Genomic DNA, 20,237 nt, shown 5'->3' with positions numbered 1-20,237 from the left:
AATTTAAAGCTAAAACCTATCAATTTAACTATTTTAATAATAAATATTTTAGACATAAAATTTTTTTATTCGGTCCTGAATTTTGAGAAAAATCTTAGTGGTAGCAGGAAAGAATTCACGATTTTTTCATGATAGTCGTTATATATAATCATGCAGATTCGCTGAAGAATAAGATTTCTTTGTGAATTTTTCAGTAAAATTAATTTTAGCAGACTTTTTATTATCTTTCAATGCTTAAATAGTATTTTTATCATTAAATAACCTCACTGCAGTAAAACTAAATAGCAATTTGGTAATAAATGGTACTTATATGGAAATGTTGATGCATATTTGGTATCGTGAAATTCTCTTTTGTCTTAAAAAAGAATCGCAATTGAAGAACACGTGTTCTTTAGTGAATCATGATGTATACTCATCACGACAGTCATGAAAAGTCACGAATTTTTTTGCCCTATCAACGAGAATTCTCATAAAATTCAGTACCAGATAAAAAAAAAAATCTAACTTTATATACAGGGTGTTTATAAAGTCCCGGACCCATTTTGATGCTTAATAACTCGTAAAATAATAAAGATATAAACAAACTTATGGCATTTATTGATGGAATAACTCATATATTTTCCTTTTCAGGTTTGAATATTTTTACTTTTGTAAATATCATCTGCACGTGTGGTTATTTTCAGATAATTTCATTTTCCAGTCTAAATATCTGTACTTTTCTAAATATTGTCTGCTTATTAATTGCATTTTTCTCTCTTTTGTTTTTGGCAACTATTGCAATGTTATGTTTACTTTTGATGTGTTTGTTCTATGTAGTACTTTTGTATGTGATGTTTTATTCGAGTGGATATTAAGGAGAATGCGTACACCACAAGATAAAGCACAGATTTTATGGTGGTTCATAGAAATGAAATCGATAGTGCAAGCACAGAGAAATTTCAGAAGAATTTATCAAAAACATCCTCCATCCAAAAACAGCATCTTGCGGTGGAAAAAGAATTTTCTAGAAATTGGAAGTATCGAAGATAAGAAACGTTCCAGACGTCCTTGCACAAGTAATTTTGATGTTGAGCGTGTCAGAGAGACATTTTTACACAATCCTAGAATATCTGTGAGATCAGCGGCAACAGAATTGGATATGTCAATTTCGACGGTGTACAAGGTTATTAAGAAAAAATTAAGACTGCATGCATACAAAGTTCAAATTCTTCAAGTTTTGGAACCGAACGATAGGCCTAGGAGGATGCCTTTGCAACAGATATGCTAAGGAGGATAGAAGATGCTGCTGATTTTCTGAAGAGCATAATGTTCTCCGATGAAGCATCCTTTCATGTTTCTGGCATTGTTAATCGCCATAATGTGCGCAAATGGCTCTGTGGATGCCGACATGCTTGTCGCTACCTGGCGTGAAATTGACTATCGACTTGATATTCTCCGTGCGACGAAAGGGGGCACACGTGGAAGTTCATTGACAAGGGTCATGAAACTTTTTGAGTCTATTTAACCATTTATGTTATTAATTTTAATCTATTTTTATTATTTTATGAGTTATTAAACATCAAAATGGGTCCGGGACTTTATAAACACCCTGTATAATGATTTAGTCTTTTAAGCAAGTTGAAGTGATGATTATCGGTTCAGCTCATGTTTATTTTATACCTAACTAGAAAGCTTGCCACTAAATGTTGTTGTATCTTCATCAGAATCTTTAAATACTTTTCATGAATTTAAAATTTCTTTGTTTAATTAGTGATATATTACTGTATAAAAGTTTAAATTTCTCTTTTTAATTAAATTTAAAAAATACTGTTTTTTTATACACTAACATTTTGTTTGTTTTGATGTTTTACTATCACCTGTTAAAGTTTGCTTCATCATTTATTATTTTGCTCATTAGATACAAGCGTTTAAAATTTAACCCCCTGAACGCGGTTAAATTTGCGCCACTTAACCGCTCCCGATGGTTTCAATTTTGCGCTCAAAATTTAAATTAAAGTCTAAGCTTTAGTATACATTTAACAAAATAAAAAAAAATACTGGTAAAAAGTAGTTGTTCGGTACTCCAAAGTCTACAGCGCCCTCTATCGGCATTTTTTAAACTTTGTCTTTAAAAATTTTTTTTAAGAAAATACTAATTTAAAGAATGATTTTGGCGAAAACCGCAAATGAATCGATCCATTTTCCCGTTTTTTATCATCAATTTAAATTTAAGGCCCTAAACTTTGATGGCGCCTATCTCCTTCGGAAGACGTTTGGGACACTTGGTTTCCTATTTACTATTACTCGTCTTGATGTGTACTATCACTCCTTAAAGTTACTCCCATCATTTATGAAACACCCTGTATAATCGATTTTTTTACACACTTCCTGATACTGTGGAGTTTTAAAATTTTAAACATTTGGATATCTTCGATGACATTACATTTTAATATTTTCAGAATTTAATTATCAATTAAATTATTAATTTAATTAAATTTTTGTTCCATACGGGTGTTCGTGAATTTCAGAAAAAAAAAATGATTTCAAGATTTTATGTATTCACAATTGTGAATTTCAAATTAAATGCATAAAAAGTAGAAGATACTTAAGATGAAAAAATATTCCGTTTCTTTCTTCTTTTTTTTAAACGCGCTAATAAAAGAGTGTTTGTTAAAGTTTGTGTGTGTGTTTGTGTACGCGTGCCATGGGATATTATCGATGACATTATGCTTTAATATTTTCAGAACTGAATTACCATTTAAACGATTAATTTAATTAAATTTTTGTTCCATACGGGTGTTCGTGAATTTCAGAAAAAAAAATGATTTCAAGATTTTATGTATTCACAATTGTGAAATGCAAATTAAATGTTGAAAAAGTAGAAAATATTTAAGATGAAAAATTGTTTTTTATTAACGCGCTATTAAAAGAGTGCTTGTTAAAACTTTCGTGTGTGTGTACGCGCGCACGCGTACAACTTTTAAATTCTAAGAAACCTGCTATGCGTTTTTTCTGTTTAAGACTATCGTTTCTAACTTCCTTCTTGCTAAATAATTTATGTCATTTGTCCGGATTTTTGTAAATTAATAACAAAATTGTTTGATTACTGTACAATTACTGGCTAATAATGGTTTTCTTTTCTTTGTACTCGCCAGTCATTTTCCATTGTTTTCACCTGAATACTAATTTCTTTCCTCCAATTTCATTCTTGGGATTTCGATTTGCTTGAATTCCCCCTTAATTGATGCTGTGTGTTTAACGATACACTCCGGTTTGGATTTAAAGAGCTGCATAATTCATGCAAAAATATTTATTTTAAGCCATTCGACTCTTTTTTTTTTTTTTTTTTTGCGAAACAAATACTGAACTCCATGTTTTCTCGGTCTATTTGCTAGAATTAGATAAAATTGTGCGGTGAGTGTTCCAATTAAACGTGGGTAATGGATGGTGGTCGTTGAGGTTGTGGACTTCTTTAGGCTTCTTTTGATTTATTCAACTAAATAAATTGATGACTAGTTTTTTAATCCTGTAGACTCTCTGAACTTAAAACAGCTTAGTTGCATAGCAAAGTCTATCTCTATTGTTACCAATTGGAACGCTTTACTATTAAATACTGTGTTTTGAATTACTGTTATTTGTGCTAATATCTCTCATTAATGCGAAATGGAGAAAGGCTTCTTTTAATTATAATATTCTTCTTCGAGCGAATTTATAATTGTTGCATGATAATTATTTTTCGACTAAAGCTTGTTTTTGACTCTATGAACTTAAAAAAACTGAACTTAATTGCATATCAAAAAGTCTGTGTCTATTGTTACCAATTGGAACGCTCTACTATTAAATACTGTGTTTTGAATTACTGTTATTTGTGCTAATATCTCTCATTAATGCGAAAGGGAGCAAGGCTTCATTTAATTATAATATTCTTCATCGGGCGAATTTATAATTGTTGCATGATAATTATTTTTTGACTAAAGCTTGTTTTTGACTCTATGAACTTAAAAAAAAACTGAACTTAATTGCATATCAAAAAGTCTGTGTCTATTGTTACCAATTGGAACGCTTTACTATTAAATACTGTGTTTTGAATTACTGTTATTTGTGCTAATATGTCTTATTAATGCGAAATAGAGAAAGGCTTCTTTTAATTATAATATTCTTCATCGGGCGAATTTATAATTGTTGCATGATAATTATTTTTCGACTAAAGCTTGTTTTTGACTCTATGAACTTAAAAAAAACTGAACTTAATTGCATATCAAAAAGTCTGTGTCTATTGTTACCAATTGGAACGCTTTACTATTAAATACTGTGTTTTGAATTACTGTTATTTGTGCTAATATCTCTCATTAATGCGAAATGGAGAAAGGCTTCTTTTAATTATAATATTCTTCTTCGAGCGAATTTATAATTGTTGCATGATAATTATTTTTCGACTAAAGCTTGTTTTTGACTCTATGAACTTAAAAAAACTGAACTTAATTGCATATCAAAAAGTCTGTGTCTATTGTTACCAATTGGAACGCTTTACTATTAAATACTGTGTTTTGAATTACTGTTATTTGTGCTAATATCTCTCATTAATGCGAAAGGGAGCAAGGCTTCATTTAATTATAATATTCTTCATCGGGCGAATTTATAATTGTTGCATGATAATTATTTTTCGACTAAAGCTTGTTTTTGACTCTATGAACTTAAAAAAACTGAACTTAATTGCATATCAAAAAGTCTGTGTCTATTGTTACCAATTGGAACGCTTTACTATTAAATATTGTGTTTTGAATTACTGTTATTTGTGCTAATATCTCTCATTAATGCGAAAGGGAGCAAGGCTTCATTTAATTATAATATTCTTCATCGGGCGAATTTATAATTGTTGCATGATAATTATTTTTTGACTAAAGCTTGTTTTTGACTCTATGAACTTAAAAAAAACTGAACTTAATTGCATATCAAAAAGTCTGTGTCTATTGTTACCAATTGGAACGCTTTACTATTAAATACTGTGTTTTGAATTACTGTTATTTGTGCTAATATCTCTCATTAATGCGAAAGGGAGCAAGGCTTCATTTAATTATAATATTCTTCATCGGGCGAATTTATAATTGTTGCATGATAATTATTTTTTGACTAAAGCTTGTTTTTGACTCTATGAACTTAAAAAAAACTGAACTTAATTGCATATCAAAAAGTCTGTGTCTATTGTTACCAATTGGAACGCTTTACTATTAAATACTGTGTTTTGAATTACTGTTATTTGTGCTAATATCTCTCATTAATGCGAAATGGAGAAAGGCTTCTTTTAATTATAATATTCTTCTTCGAGCGAATTTATAATTGTTGCATGATAATTATTTTTCGACTAAAGCTTGTTTTTGACTCTATGAATTTAAAAAAACTGAACTTAATTGCATATCAAAAAGTCTGTGTCTATTGTTACCAATTGGAACGCTTTACTATTAAATACTGTGTTTTGAATTACTGTTATTTGTGCTAATATCTCTCATTAATGCGAAAGGGAGCAAGGCTTCATTTAATTATAATATTCTTCATCGGGCGAATTTATAATTGTTGCATGATAATTATTTTTCGACTAAAGCTTGTTTTTGACTCTATGAACTTAAAAAAACTGAACTTAATTGCATATCAAAAAGTCTGTGTCTATTGTTACCAATTGGAACGCTTTACTATTAAATACTGTGTTTTGAATTACTGTTATTTGTGCTAATATCTCTCATTAATGCGAAATGGAGAAAGGCTTCTTTTAATTATAATATTCTTCTTCGAGCAAATTTATAATTGTTGCATGATAATTATTTTTCGACTAAAGCTTGTTTTTGACTCTATGAACTTAAAAAAACTGAACTTAATTGCATATCAAAAAGTCTGTGTCTATTGTTACCAATTGGAACGCTTTACTATTAAATACTGTGTTTTGAATTACTGTTATTTGTGCTAATATGTCTTATTAATGCGAAATAGAGAAAGGCTTCTTTTAATTATAATATTCTTCATCGGGCGAATTTATAATTGTTGCATGATAATTATTTTTCGACTAAAGCTTGTTTTTGACTCTATGAACTTAAAAAAAACTGAACTTAATTGCATATCAAAAAGTCTGTGTCTATTGTTACCAATTGGAACGCTTTACTATTAAATACTGTGTTTTGAATTACTGTTATTTGTGCTAATATCTCTCATTAATGCGAAATGGAGAAAGGCTTCTTTTAATTATAATATTCTTCTTCGAGCGAATTTATAATTGTTGCATGATAATTATTTTTCGACTAAAGCTTGTTTTTGACTCTATGAACTTAAAAAAACTGAACTTAATTGCATATCAAAAAGTCTGTGTCTATTGTTACCAATTGGAACGCTTTACTATTAAATACTGTGTTTTGAATTACTGTTATTTGTGCTAATATCTCTCATTAATGCGAAAGGGAGCAAGGCTTCATTTAATTATAATATTCTTCATCGGGCGAATTTATAATTGTTGCATGATAATTATTTTTCGACTAAAGCTTGTTTTTGACTCTATGAACTTAAAAAAACTGAACTTAATTGCATATCAAAAAGTCTGTGTCTATTGTTACCAATTGGAACGCTTTACTATTAAATATTGTGTTTTGAATTACTGTTATTTGTGCTAATATCTCTCATTAATGCGAAAGGGAGCAAGGCTTCATTTAATTATAATATTCTTCATCGGGCGAATTTATAATTGTTGCATGATAATTATTTTTTGACTAAAGCTTGTTTTTGACTCTATGAACTTAAAAAAAACTGAACTTAATTGCATATCAAAAAGTCTGTGTCTATTGTTACCAATTGGAACGCTTTACTATTAAATACTGTGTTTTGAATTACTGTTATTTGTGCTAATATCTCTCATTAATGCGAAAGGGAGCAAGGCTTCATTTAATTATAATATTCTTCATCGGGCGAATTTATAATTGTTGCATGATAATTATTTTTTGACTAAAGCTTGTTTTTGACTCTATGAACTTAAAAAAAACTGAACTTAATTGCATATCAAAAAGTCTGTGTCTATTGTTACCAATTGGAACGCTTTACTATTAAATACTGTGTTTTGAATTACTGTTATTTGTGCTAATATCTCTCATTAATGCGAAATGGAGAAAGGCTTCTTTTAATTATAATATTCTTCTTCGAGCGAATTTATAATTGTTGCATGATAATTATTTTTCGACTAAAGCTTGTTTTTGACTCTATGAACTTAAAAAAACTGAACTTAATTGCATATCAAAAAGTCTGTGTCTATTGTTACCAATTGGAACGCTTTACTATTAAATACTGTGTTTTGAATTACTGTTATTTGTGCTAATATCTCTCATTAATGCGAAAGGGAGCAAGGCTTCATTTAATTATAATATTCTTCATCGGGCGAATTTATAATTGTTGCATGATAATTATTTTTCGACTAAAGCTTGTTTTTGACTCTATGAACTTAAAAAAACTGAACTTAATTGCATATCAAAAAGTCTGTGTCTATTGTTACCAATTGGAACGCTTTACTATTAAATACTGTGTTTTGAATTACTGTTATTTGTGCTAATATCTCTCATTAATGCGAAATGGAGAAAGGCTTCTTTTAATTATAATATTCTTCTTCGAGCAAATTTATAATTGTTGCATGATAATTATTTTTCGACTAAAGCTTGTTTTTGACTCTATGAACTTAAAAAAACTGAACTTAATTGCATATCAAAAAGTCTGTGTCTATTGTTACCAATTGGAACGCTTTACTATTAAATACTGTGTTTTGAATTACTGTTATTTGTGCTAATATGTCTTATTAATGCGAAATAGAGAAAGGCTTCTTTTAATTATAATATTCTTCATCGGGCGAATTTATAATTGTTGCATGATAATTATTTTTCGACTAAAGCTTGTTTTTGACTCTATGAACTTAAAAAAACTGAACTTAATTGCATATCAAAAAGTCTGTGTCTATTGTTACCAATTGGAACGCTTTACTATTAAATATTGTGTTTTGAATTACTGTTATTTGTGCTAATCTCTCTTATTAAAGCGAATTGGAGAAAGATTTTTCTATGATAATATTCCTCGGGCGAATTCATAATTGTTGCATGATGCTCATTTTTCAATGACAGCTTGTTTTTGAATATGCGGCAATTAACCATTTTCATTTGCAGATACTTACATTTGCATTTTCTGAAATTATACATCGAGAGCTTTGAGTAGAAGAATATATCTTAGTATCCGCAGCTGTAGACACATATATGGCAGCTTGACTTATATATATATACAGAGTGATTCAAAATAGCACTGACATAGTAAAAAGACAATTTACACAAAAGATATAAGGTTGCAAACATCAAAAGACATCAAACGTCCTTAAAACCTGTATATAATGCAAGTTTACGGTGAAAAAATCGATTAATAGTATTTTAGTTACAATATATTTCCGCCCCAAAATAATTATGTGAAAAAACAGTGGTGCAACAGGAACTCAACATTTCACCAGAAACTCTGCAACACGTTTCATCATATAACATACTTCAAATTCTCCCAGATGCGTATTGATATATCATGCTGCTGCCTATTTGATACATCTTCTTATTAAACATAAGATGCGTATTAACCCGTTCATAGTACGTGAAAAGTTCCATATTGTTAATGAGGATTTCGAGGAATTTGTAAAAGCTCAAACAAGCTTGCTTAGCTAACCGCATATGCTCGTACATAACCTCATAAAAATAAGCTCACAAAACTAATACCTCATATAAATATAATGATTTTTGTTTCTGTAACTTCAACTTGCCTACCATTTTGTTTACGCTATTTTAAAACACCCTGTGCAGACGAATCATTATGATAATTATGATGCAGAATGATTTCCTACGAAATTTTGTCACATTAGATGGCATTCGTAGGTGCATGAAATCTATTTAATTGATTATTATAAAAAATTGGGGGTTTTAAACTAAGAAAATATCTTGTATTAGCATAAGTCCGGAAAATGAGGGACAAAATAGACAGTAAATATAAATTTATGTATCCAAATATTTTGTAAACCTTATTTACTTTTATTTATAGAGAAATGAATGATAGTGAGAATTCGGTATTTACTGATGTATAAATGCATGTAAAATAGAAAGAAAAGGGCGAGGCTAACCCCATTTTAGAATGACATAAGCACAGGATGTACATCTAATTCGATTTATGATTTTACAATTATTTCTGATAAATTTTAATCTGTAAAAGAAGGTATCTTAATTTCCAGTCCTAAATTAATAGAGGATGCGAAATTAATGATTAATATAAAAACTGGAATATCATCCAGAAGACTTTCATAAACGGCAAATCTGAAATACAGCATCGCATTCACATTTAATTATATATTTAATTTTAATCTTTATCAAAGCTATAAAAGCATATGTCTGGCAATGTCAAATATGCTTTTATGTCTGGTTATTTTCTTTCTAATTTTGCATGATTTGGTAAGAAATAAAAAAAAAAATAGTTTTGGAAGCATTAATTTTTAAATAATATATATATTATATAGAGGAGCCCTTACTGTTTTTTTTCTACGTTAATGGATTTTGTTGTATCTTAAAATTTTCTGAATGTCTTGGTTTGCTGCTTATTTGAAGCTCTTTACGCTGCTGCGATTTTATATAAATGTTGTTCTTTCGCCAAAAGATTTCGATTATTTATGGCATTATATGGCAGAAATTAAGTTATAGAAAACATTTACAACATTATGTTAAAAACAAAAAAATATTCTTATCTAATAAATATTTTTGTTTCATTTTTTCTCTGATTTATTAGTAAATGATTTGTAAATTGACTTCTGATAGCATTAGATGTGTTAAAAATTGTATAAAAAACTTTTTTTATTTTTTATTTTGGTCTTATTCGTTCAAAAGTTGAATGTATAGTCTGATTTGGCATCCGTACTATTAATTTTTTTTTTAATTCTTGAGCAAATATGAGCTAAATTTATTCGCTATTCATTTTACAAAATGATATGATTCATAATTTTTTCTCGGTATATATCTGCTTAATATGTCTGATATTCGTAGTTTGAAATCTCGAAGAGATATTTCTTTTATTTTGGTCTTTAAGTCATCAGTCATTTAAATGATTGCGTTGACACACTCATCTGTATTTATTTTGTCACACTGAACTTTCAAAGACAGCAACCCTGTTTCAGAATATGTTTGCGGAATTTCATTTCATATTTAAATTCTCTTTATATGAATTTTATTAAAAAAATTCTGGAAACCTTGATTTTTTAAGATAAAATGTTTATTGTCACAACATTCTTTAATGTTTATTTTGTACCTTTTAACACTGTAAGTGAGTATATTCTTAAATAAATAAATAAATAAAAATTGAATCAGAGGGCAACTTAATTTTTGCTCAAAAACCAGATTTTCATTTTTCATGCAATAACACATGTCATTTATGTTAGCGACTCACTGTTATTGTATTTCAATGCTGATAATAGTTTAGGTATTTTCAATCAAAATCTGTTTCTAATCTCTCTAAGTAAATATTTTCATTTTTAATTGTAGCTTTCAGTTACATATCGCTTTAAAAAAAAACGCAGCTGCTATTCGTGTAATGTTTTGAAAAAAAGTAGAACTATTATCGTAGAACTATGACACCAAACGACATTTAAAAACTAATAGGATTTCTGTTTTCACGAATCCCACGAAAATGATTTATTCACTCAGTGATGTTTTGATCCACCAAGGTAAGCTGATTTTCACCGCTCTTAGTTGAGAAGCAAAACAAATCTGTCGCAAATCAAAACCGTATTGATGGAACTTGAGAAATAGGTCAGGAGTGATTCCAAATGGATTCCGTTCACACACGTCTTGAATTGATTCTGTTGTGTTGTCGCAAGACAATGAACGTATAATTAAGGGCATTTTCTTGTTCCAGATTCCGCATTTACGGAATGAACTTCACGGCAAGATGATGTCCTGCTGTTGTCCAGCCACTTTGAATAGTATGGATAGCGGTGCTTCTTAGGATTTTAGTGGTTTCCAGTGATATTTTGTTTTCACCCAAATGGGCAAATATGTGGATGCTTTTTTGGTGCTGCGTCTATGTGTCTTCCTTGTCTACAACTTAATATTGGTAAGTTTTTTATTATATATATAATTATGTTTGTATTTTGTTTCTTTCTTCTTCCTGTTTTTTATTCTAAACCAGGGTTCCCAACCTTTTCTCGATTCTTTTATGATTGTTAATCATGCCAAACGCCTCTAGAACCTGCTATAGATTTCACTGAATGTTCTATCTCCCCTTGGGAAATTATATTCTAAACTATTAGCTTAAATTTTGCATTATATTCTTGATTGTAGGCTAATGATGAAAATATATTTAAAAAACATAATAGCACTTATATTGATAAGTAAATTTTAAACATTCCTTAACGCAATCAATAATGTCACTCGATATTTTAGATTTTTTGGGACTGTCCAATTCCCATAGTAGATTTTATCTTGGATTGAAGAACTGCCCAAATTTGTTCCGAAATTGCGCCTATTTTATATAAAAGGTCCTGCTACAGTAAACAATTTTTTACTTTTAAATAAGTTATTCTCTCTAAAAATGAATATACAATATATTCTTCCTTATATTTACTACGCGTAAAATAAAAATTGATTTATTTAAGAAAATTAGCATGTTCTGATGTAAAGCCGAGACTGTTTTCATCTTCCTCTTAAAAATATTCCGATTTGAAGCTGGAAAGCCTAATCACTTTCATTATTTTAATGAAATAAAATAATTTTTTGAATAGAATAAATTATTTTGAGGATTTTTTTCTATAAATATAAGCAACATGGATAATTTTCTGGATTTGAACATGAGCCTTCAGGACTTCAGTTATTGAGTTTTAATTTATATTATTTATGTTTCGTTTTGAAGCAACACAAGTGCTATTTTGGGACGAACACGTAATTTTAAAATACGGTTCCATATTAATGTAAATGTAGCATTTTATCACAATATACTATATTTATTATGCCGTAAATTGTAAAAGGTTATTTGTTAAAATATTTTTTTTTATTAATTAAGTAGTAAATATGATTATTTCATATTTTTTAGTGCGTTAGTTAATTAAACAGCATAAACTTGACTGAAATTCATTAAATTGTTTTTAATTTTCGAGTTTTTTTTGTTTTTTTTTCTTAAATACTTCAAGTTGATTTTAATTTTTTAGATCTGAAATAGAAGGAACGTTGAATAAAAATACTTTTTCTGTTAAGACTTCTTTAAAGAGATGAACTTCATCGATTCTCGTAAGAACTTAATTTCTTGAGCTTAAATAAAGAATTTCCAACGATCTTTCAATAAATGTGCGTCATATCTAGTATATGGAACATTTTAACCTGTAAATAGAAATTTGTGAATTCATCTTTGTTAAGAGAAACGCCAGTTTTGAAGCGACAAAACACTCTTTTTTTTAGATTTCTATCTGTTCGAAAACAAATGTCATTCAATTATCCGATTACACCATTTTCTTTAGCGTCTGTTGTCACTACATGATTCATGATATCATTAATAGCTCTACCCCATCAAAGCCTGCTTCATCTTCATCGTATTTCAGGGTGTTCTTGAATACGATCGACCTAAAGTTCACGGGTATACATTTCCTGCTCTCAAAGCATTACTACCAACGCAAATTCAGTGCGGAAGTCGTGTTTGACTTATGATGCAAAAATTCGCAGATCTGACCTCCCAACATTGCAGTAGACGTATTTGTTGCCTACATCGTGTTAAGATATGAAGATAAGATTTTCAGTAATATACGAAGTCTATTTTCCTTTAAATTGAAATAACTGCCATTGTAATATCGTGTTAATTGACATCTGATATTAAAATTGTTTTCAGTCACAATTTCCGATAATCGATCTTGTATCGGCCACTTATCATTCGATTTAAAATTTTATTTTTATTAGTAAATTTTTCCTATATATCCTATCTGAGATGATAAGATTAGCAAATTAAATGAAAATTAAGTACTAATCAGGGTTACACCGGCACAGGGAAAATCAGAAAAATGCAGGGAATTTAAAAATTATTTAGAAGACAGGAAAATGCAGGGAATTGTGAAATTTTCCTAAAAATCGGGAAAACACAGGGAATTTTAAATTTCTTAGTTTTTTTTTCTTTTAAAAAAATACCAGTCTGTTTAGAAATTGCAACAATAAAAAAAAAATCTTTACCATTGCTTCAAAAACAAAACATCATTAAACCGCAGAAGCTCGTCGCTTTTTTACTTAGCACCTTTTCTTTTGCATAGTTCAATCCAATTTCCAAGTTTGAGAAAATAAAATACCGAAATTGGAATACAAGCTATTTAAATACTCGTGGGGTTACTGAACCTTAAAAAAACGCGCTTTTTAGTAGAGTGTTTTATATTTGAGAAAAATACTACCAAAAAAATATTCGCTTGCATGTCCAAAACTTTTGCTGATTTTAAAGCTGCATCTTGTTTAAACCTGCGTGTATTGAAAAACAATGCATCTTTTTGTGAAAAACGAATGATTGATTCAACTTTTTTTCTATTTTATTCGAAAGTACAACTTTCCATTGCATTGTTCAGAACGTGCAAAGATCCAATTTGAAATTTTCCTAAAAAAATTAAAAAGTGAATACAAAGAGCAGCTTGATCAATTTATTAAAGAAATTCATTTAGATGATTTCTATTCTAGTATTTTGATGTCCAAAAAATTTGTTGATTTTTGGAAAGTCGTAAAAATAATTCTTGTATTGCTACATGGTAATGCGGCTATGGAAAGTTGATTTAGTATTGCTTGTTGGAAACTTGAAAGAACATTCTTTAATTGGTTTAAAAACCTGCGTATGAGGCCATTCACTTTCGTGGAGGTGCCTTAAATGTTCCGATTTCAAGAGATTTGAATCTTTATAAATTTTGTAAACTTTATAAGTTTTGTAATGTTTTTTTTAAAGTAATTATTAAATGGTTTGTATTATGATAACAAGAATGTTATTTTGTGTTTTATGTTTTTTGTGTTTCACCGAGTCCTTAATTTTGCGTGACTTTAAATTAGTGATCATGAGATAGGTGATCAATATTTTTTTTCCAATTGACACTGAATTTTATCTTGTTAAATTCTAAGCAATAAGTAAAAATGAGTTGTTTTTTTATATGTAAATACAAAAATTCATTTAATATATAATATTTCAGATAATGTTCAGTTATTTCATACTTTTCTTTGTTTTTTCCACTGATGAAAACTGGGGGGGGGGAGAGGGGGAGGGTTTGTTATTTTATTATAATTAACATATGAGTGCTTACTTTCCTCTTATACTGCATGTACATATGGGGAAAACACAAGGAATTTTTTCCCCACATTTCAGCTGCAACTCTGCTAATTAAATAGAATTTTATATATACTTTTAGCTATTAGTTTATTTTTTAATTAAAATATTTCAATTAAGATTTTCTTAATTGTTTATATTCATTGAAATGAAAAATGACACTTTAAAATTATGCTGCCAGTTTTAAGACCCAAAAATTCTTTTGCCTTTTCCAAACACGTGGCTTGTGGCTTTATTTCTTTTTACAATAAGATTTGTCTGCAGTAACCTAGTGGGGTAAATCTTAGCTATGAAATTGGAAAATCCCAGATTCAATATCTAATTTTACCTAAAATCCTTTATACGTATATGACCCTAGTGAGGATTAAACGTCATCTTGTTGGAATGATATGGCAGTTTTAAGAGCTGCGATCCGACTTGGGTGTTGTCCTCGTTTTCTTACTTCGGTTTAAAATCAAGTATGCGTTCAAAATAGTGAAATGATTTAATTAAGCCTAAATTAATTTAACTGAAGTAAACTTTTATACGAATTAAATTAAGAATCTTAGCACTTTATTAAGATCATTTAGCATTCCCTTACATTGTGTATTAATATATTCTTTCTGAAAGTACTACTTTGTCCGACATCTTAGAGTTTTTAAATTTTTTTAATGATTATGGACGTAGAAGTTCCATTTACTTCGTTATTTACCGTTTCGAAAACCCGTCGAGCAAAAGTAGACTTCTACGTGATTAAAAATGTATAGATGAGTGTAATTACATCTTGTCAGTTTCAAACATCAACTGATTTGTTTTTCAAAAACTAGTTTTAATTTAAAGTAGAAATTGTGTTACAGGAGGAACGTGATGAAATTTAATCACTCACCGACTGTCCTCAAAACGGGTTATACCTACGAGCGCTTTTTAAATCTTCATCCATATTCAAAAAAATAACCAAAGATTTCTGAATGATTAAAAATGATCCGTGGTCTAGTTTCGATTTCGTTGTATTTCCAATTTTTATGCTCCCAATAGAGCGTATGACTCGTTCAGTTTCCAGTGTTGTTTTCCAACTTTCCATTGTAGTTTTTTTTCTGTGTAAATCTAATTAATAAAATATCGAGAATGGGAAATATTTTTAATATTTCTTTAACAAAAGCAAAATGTTCAAAAAGTAAATTTTAAAGTAAATAACCAGAAAAATATCTATATAAATGACAAAATTCAAACACAAGGAACTAGTTAATTAACATAAAAAACTCAAAACAAACAGGAATGGGTGATTAAACATAAATAATACATTTTGGTATAATTTTTACTGTTTTTCCTTCTGGCTAGTTGATCTGCATTGTCATTTTAGAGCTATTATAGTCCGTATATTTTCACAATTTTGGGATGAGAATTCCTCAGAAATATGTAACTCTAATTATAAGCTTGCAACACTTATATCTAGTTTTTTTTTTCTTTTAATAATATGAACTATCTCTATTAATAATAAAGACGTATGTATTGGCATTCTAAAGACCAGTTCGTTTACTTAGAACTAACTACCAAACCTAGCATATATACACTTTGGAAAATTCAAATGTCCAAACGATTTTTTTTAAATTTTACTTAGAATTTAATTACTTCACAATTAATCGAAATTTTGGAGTTTTTCCGCGATAGCTTCGAGAAATATCGCAACACAAAGGCGATTTTTACATCATCTTCAATTTCAAAAAGCTATCTGTTCGGTGATATTAATTTTTTTTGCTGTATATTTCTTTTTTTTTTTTTTTTTTTTTTTTTTTTAACTGACGTTTAAAATTATTTTCGAAGTATTTTGCTGCGATATATTTCCTTGTTTTAATGCAACTCAAATTTTTTCATTGTTGCTGTTAATATTTCATCTTGTCTTTTTTTTTTTTTTTTTTTTCCTTTGCTGTTGATTAAAAGATATCAAGATTTGACGTATTTTTCCGTGTTGAAGTTTCAGTATAATGCATGCTTTTAATAAAATTTTGGAATTTTTTTTATACCTATAATTAAAGTTTAACTTCACAGGTTTGACTTTTATTTTTCAGCCGTGGGATTTTTGAAAATTCTTTTGAAGTGCCTCTGTTTTTTAAACATTGTTGCTCTTTAATGTAATATAATTGGATGTATAAAAATATATTTTTCGTATCGTTTAAAAATTGATTTTTTTTTGTTTTGCATTAATTTTTTTTTTTTGAATCAGAGAAGTTTTTATTAAATAATTATCTAAATTATTACACATATTATGAAATATTTTATAGTAAATATAGATTCTGAATAATACAACTTTCTGTTCTTATATTTTAAATAAAAATGTTTACTTTCAGCTAGAATTTTTTTTATATATATTAGTTGAAGTCTAACCGATTCCATTTTGCAAATTAAATTTGGAATTTTAGGTTAGATGTCAGAAAATTAGAGAGATGCATTGCACAATGAATAGAGCTGTGTAAGGCTTTTAAAATAATACGTGTTACATTTTTATAGAAATTTGTAGTTTAAAATATTTAGCTGAAGAAGCCACGAAGAGCAAACTACTTAAAATATTTAATAGAAAATTTTAGCATCTCTTTATTCCGATCATCGAGCTAACGGCCGAAGGCGACTAGTTTACTAGTGTATAAAGAGCGAGATAATACGATTTATTTCATTCGTAGTCCGACAAATCTGGAATGTTTTTTAATCCTGGACAAAGAGTTAAAATTCGGAATAGTTCGGCTAAACTCCAGATGCCTGATCAATGCATTAAAATTTTTTTTTTTTTGTTCTAATCGCTTTTCCCAGTCTCACCTGAACATAGAATATTTTAAGATTTTTCTATTAAATGTGAAATTTACTGACGTTATTTTACCAAAAAATTTTACTTATTTGCATTTTTGTTCTTATATTAAATTTATTTCTCTGAAGTAGTATTTAACTTGTTAAAAATTACTGGAGAATCATGCATCTTTTTAGACTTTTGCCACCACTGAAATAAAATCCATTCAAAACATCCAGTCTGTGGTTTAAGTAGTGCATGCGTAGTTGTTTATGTTTCTCCTGACTGATGAGATGTATTTACATTAATCATAATTTATTAATCAACAAAGTGAATGATTATGATGACTTATGCTTGTAATCTTGGCTCTCTTTTATTTGCTTAAAATGCTTCCTTGTATGATATCATAACTTTAAAAAATTGGATACTTTATGATAACTTCAAGCTTAGTTTTCTATAATTTTATTCAAACAAATATGCAGATTTTGGATAAATTTTATAAACTGTCCTGATAAAATATATACGCTCTGCATGATAATAACAAAACTGATAATGATAGCCAGTTAGTAATTTTTTTTAGTTTGATTCTTTTTTCTTCCCTTCTTTATTGTTTTGAACTCCTTTTTCAGGTGTTATTACAACTTTTAACAAAATATAGTCCAATAAAATAATCCCCCTCCTTCTGTTTCTATCCAATCGGCCTTCACATTTTCTACTTGTGAAAAATTATCATTAATTATATCAGGAATATGGAATATTTTTGAGAGTATATTTGTTAATGTACCGGGCATTATCCAGAATTAAAATAATTTCATGTTGAATACTTTCAATGTAAAAACTATTTTTGTATAAAATATTATAATACACGAAATCTTTTTTGTCGTCTGAAATGTTTTTTTAATTAAAATGAGAATATCAGCTGAACCAGACGATTTTTATAAACCGCAGATTACTCATTTTTTCTCTATTACCAAATCAAGAATTGTTCCTGATATAAATTGTTAATCACCTGTTTTAAAATTTTGGTGTTCTTCCAGAATTCTGCTAATGTGTTCTGGCAACAGCTATTAGTTTTTATTCTTGTTCTTGAATAACAAAAAATATTACTACAAATATTTCGCATTTTGCCTTTTAAAACCAATAAAAAAACATTGCCAAAAATGTTTTTAAAAAAAAGGAATTGAAAATATCAAAAAATAAAAGTAAAGTAGTAGTAGAGTTCAGAGTTTCATCGCTGTCATCAATGGAGTATTTGCAAAATTTCTTATTCCTAAATCGTCTGCGTCTATTCAATTATGAATTAAATTTTGAAAAAAAAGATAAAAATTTAATGAAAATTGTATTGGAATCAAACTGATGTCAATATAAAATCTTGAATTTTAAATTAGTGTTAAAGTATTTATTGTAGGATAATTTGCTGTGAAATTATTGCGGAAAAACGGCAAAATTTCGATTAATTTCTGATTAGTTAAATATTTAATTAACTTTTGCACTTTTTAAAGTTGACAATATTCTTTATCTTGTCTTAAAATAATGAATGTGCAAAATTTGGTTGAATTCCGCTTAGTAATTTAGGAGATGTGGAACATACATATATGCTTATATGCATGCAAAACTTTTATTTGTATTAAGAAGGATCAGAATTTGGAGGTCTTTAGACCGTTTATAATTAAATACGTTTATATTGATACCAAAAGATTTCTGTTCTACGATCTTGAATCTTAACCTTTGGGAGGAAAAAAAAAGAAAGCAGTTCTACTTCGAATATCTCCATACATACTGCCCCTTCCGGATACCGATGTGTCCTCTAAGGGGAGTTGTTGTGATAGGGTCAATGAACCTTTCAGTAAATAAAGTTAATATTTGGCGAAAATATACCTAGGGAAACAGGTTACTTCATCGATAAAATACCACGCAGCAGATTCAGTATAATTTTTACGCATAAAAAAAATAGTTGGTTTGCGCTGTCGGTATTTGTATGTTTCGTTTTAAGATACAATATCTGACTTTTGGGTTTCGGAAGGAATTAGAAATATCACCTCAGTTATGGTGTGATTTCATTTTTTTTAAACTTCTGTAATCTAATAATTTTCGCAGAAATCTGATCTTTTCTCATGCCGAATCATCTTTTAAGTCTCCATATGCGAAATTTTGTCATGATGTATACGCAACTTTTGCAAATAGGCTCATATACTTTTAAAATAAAGTGAATTCTTATTTATACGCAACTTTAGTGTGTCTACCTCCTGTTATTATAGTTTTCATAAATCATGGTGTATGAGAGCTAAGCACTTTCCGTTCACTCACAAGTCTGGCTCTGACATCTAATTATAGAATTTTTAATATTGAAAATTGTTATTAATAAGATTTAGTTGAAAATACAAAATTGCATGGGAATATTTAAATTTGCAAAGTGTTTTTTAGGTTAATATATTGGTCAAAATAACAATAAATTCTCAATTTAGAGCGCTCTCTGACTAAGAAGTAAAATGATATTCATCGAGAGGATCAGAAATTAAATACTATATTTTTACAAATTTCTCTGCCTATCGAAATATTCCTATTTGCAATCCTATCGAAATATAAATATCTTGTTTAAGCGTTATGAAATCGCTAGTCTTGCTATCCTTTTGGAATTGTAACTTAATGGATGCCTCTGTCTTCATGATTGAAAAAGAAGATTGATTCGTGTTTATAGCTTAAGCTGTCTAATCAATGGCAAACAGTTATAAGTTTTTGAAGCGAATTGCGCTGACTTCTGTTATCTTAACCAATAAATGGGGGAGTAGGAAAGGAAAGGAAAGGAAAGAGAGAGTGAAAAGACTTGGTTTTTGCATCTAATTAACGTCTTCCCTTTAAATAAAACGTGCTGTTTGTGGAGGTCAGTCACTCTTTTCGTACCGACCTTGTTTCGAACGAACAATGGCTTCATTTAGAACTGCCTTTTGCCATTGAAAGTTCATCTAAAAATAATGGAGAAGATTTGTTGTCATTTTTAATTAAAATAACGGACATTGAGTTGCGCGCTCTGATTTTCATTCAATTTTTTAAAGAGATTCTCAAATTTGAGTAACTTTTTAGTTATTCACTTTAAATATTTATGTCGAAGTTCAAATTCTTAATCTGAGTAAATAAGAATTAAGTACAA

General features: G+C 28.8%; 1 protein-coding gene across 3 annotated transcripts in view; it reads left to right on the top strand.

Moving 5' to 3' along the window:
* The window catches only part of LOC129958491 (tyrosine-protein phosphatase 10D-like), a 122,990-nt gene that overhangs the window by 35,477 nt on the left and 67,276 nt on the right, over positions 1-20,237 (top strand). For all 3 annotated transcript variants that reach the window (XM_056071001.1, XM_056071000.1, XM_056071003.1), the window contains exon 2: positions 10,921-11,118. In XM_056071001.1, coding sequence (XP_055926976.1) covers positions 11,050-11,118 — 69 coding nt within the window. In that variant the 5' untranslated portion in view covers positions 10,921-11,049. The remainder of the gene's footprint in view (positions 1-10,920; positions 11,119-20,237) is intronic.

The sequence above is a fragment of the Argiope bruennichi genome, chromosome X1, assembly GCF_947563725.1.
Source record: "Argiope bruennichi chromosome X1, qqArgBrue1.1, whole genome shotgun sequence".
Lineage (NCBI taxonomy): Eukaryota > Metazoa > Arthropoda > Arachnida > Araneae > Araneidae > Argiope > Argiope bruennichi.
The sequence above is the reverse complement of the archived record's forward strand: the minus strand, read 5'-3'. Positions and strand labels throughout refer to the sequence as shown.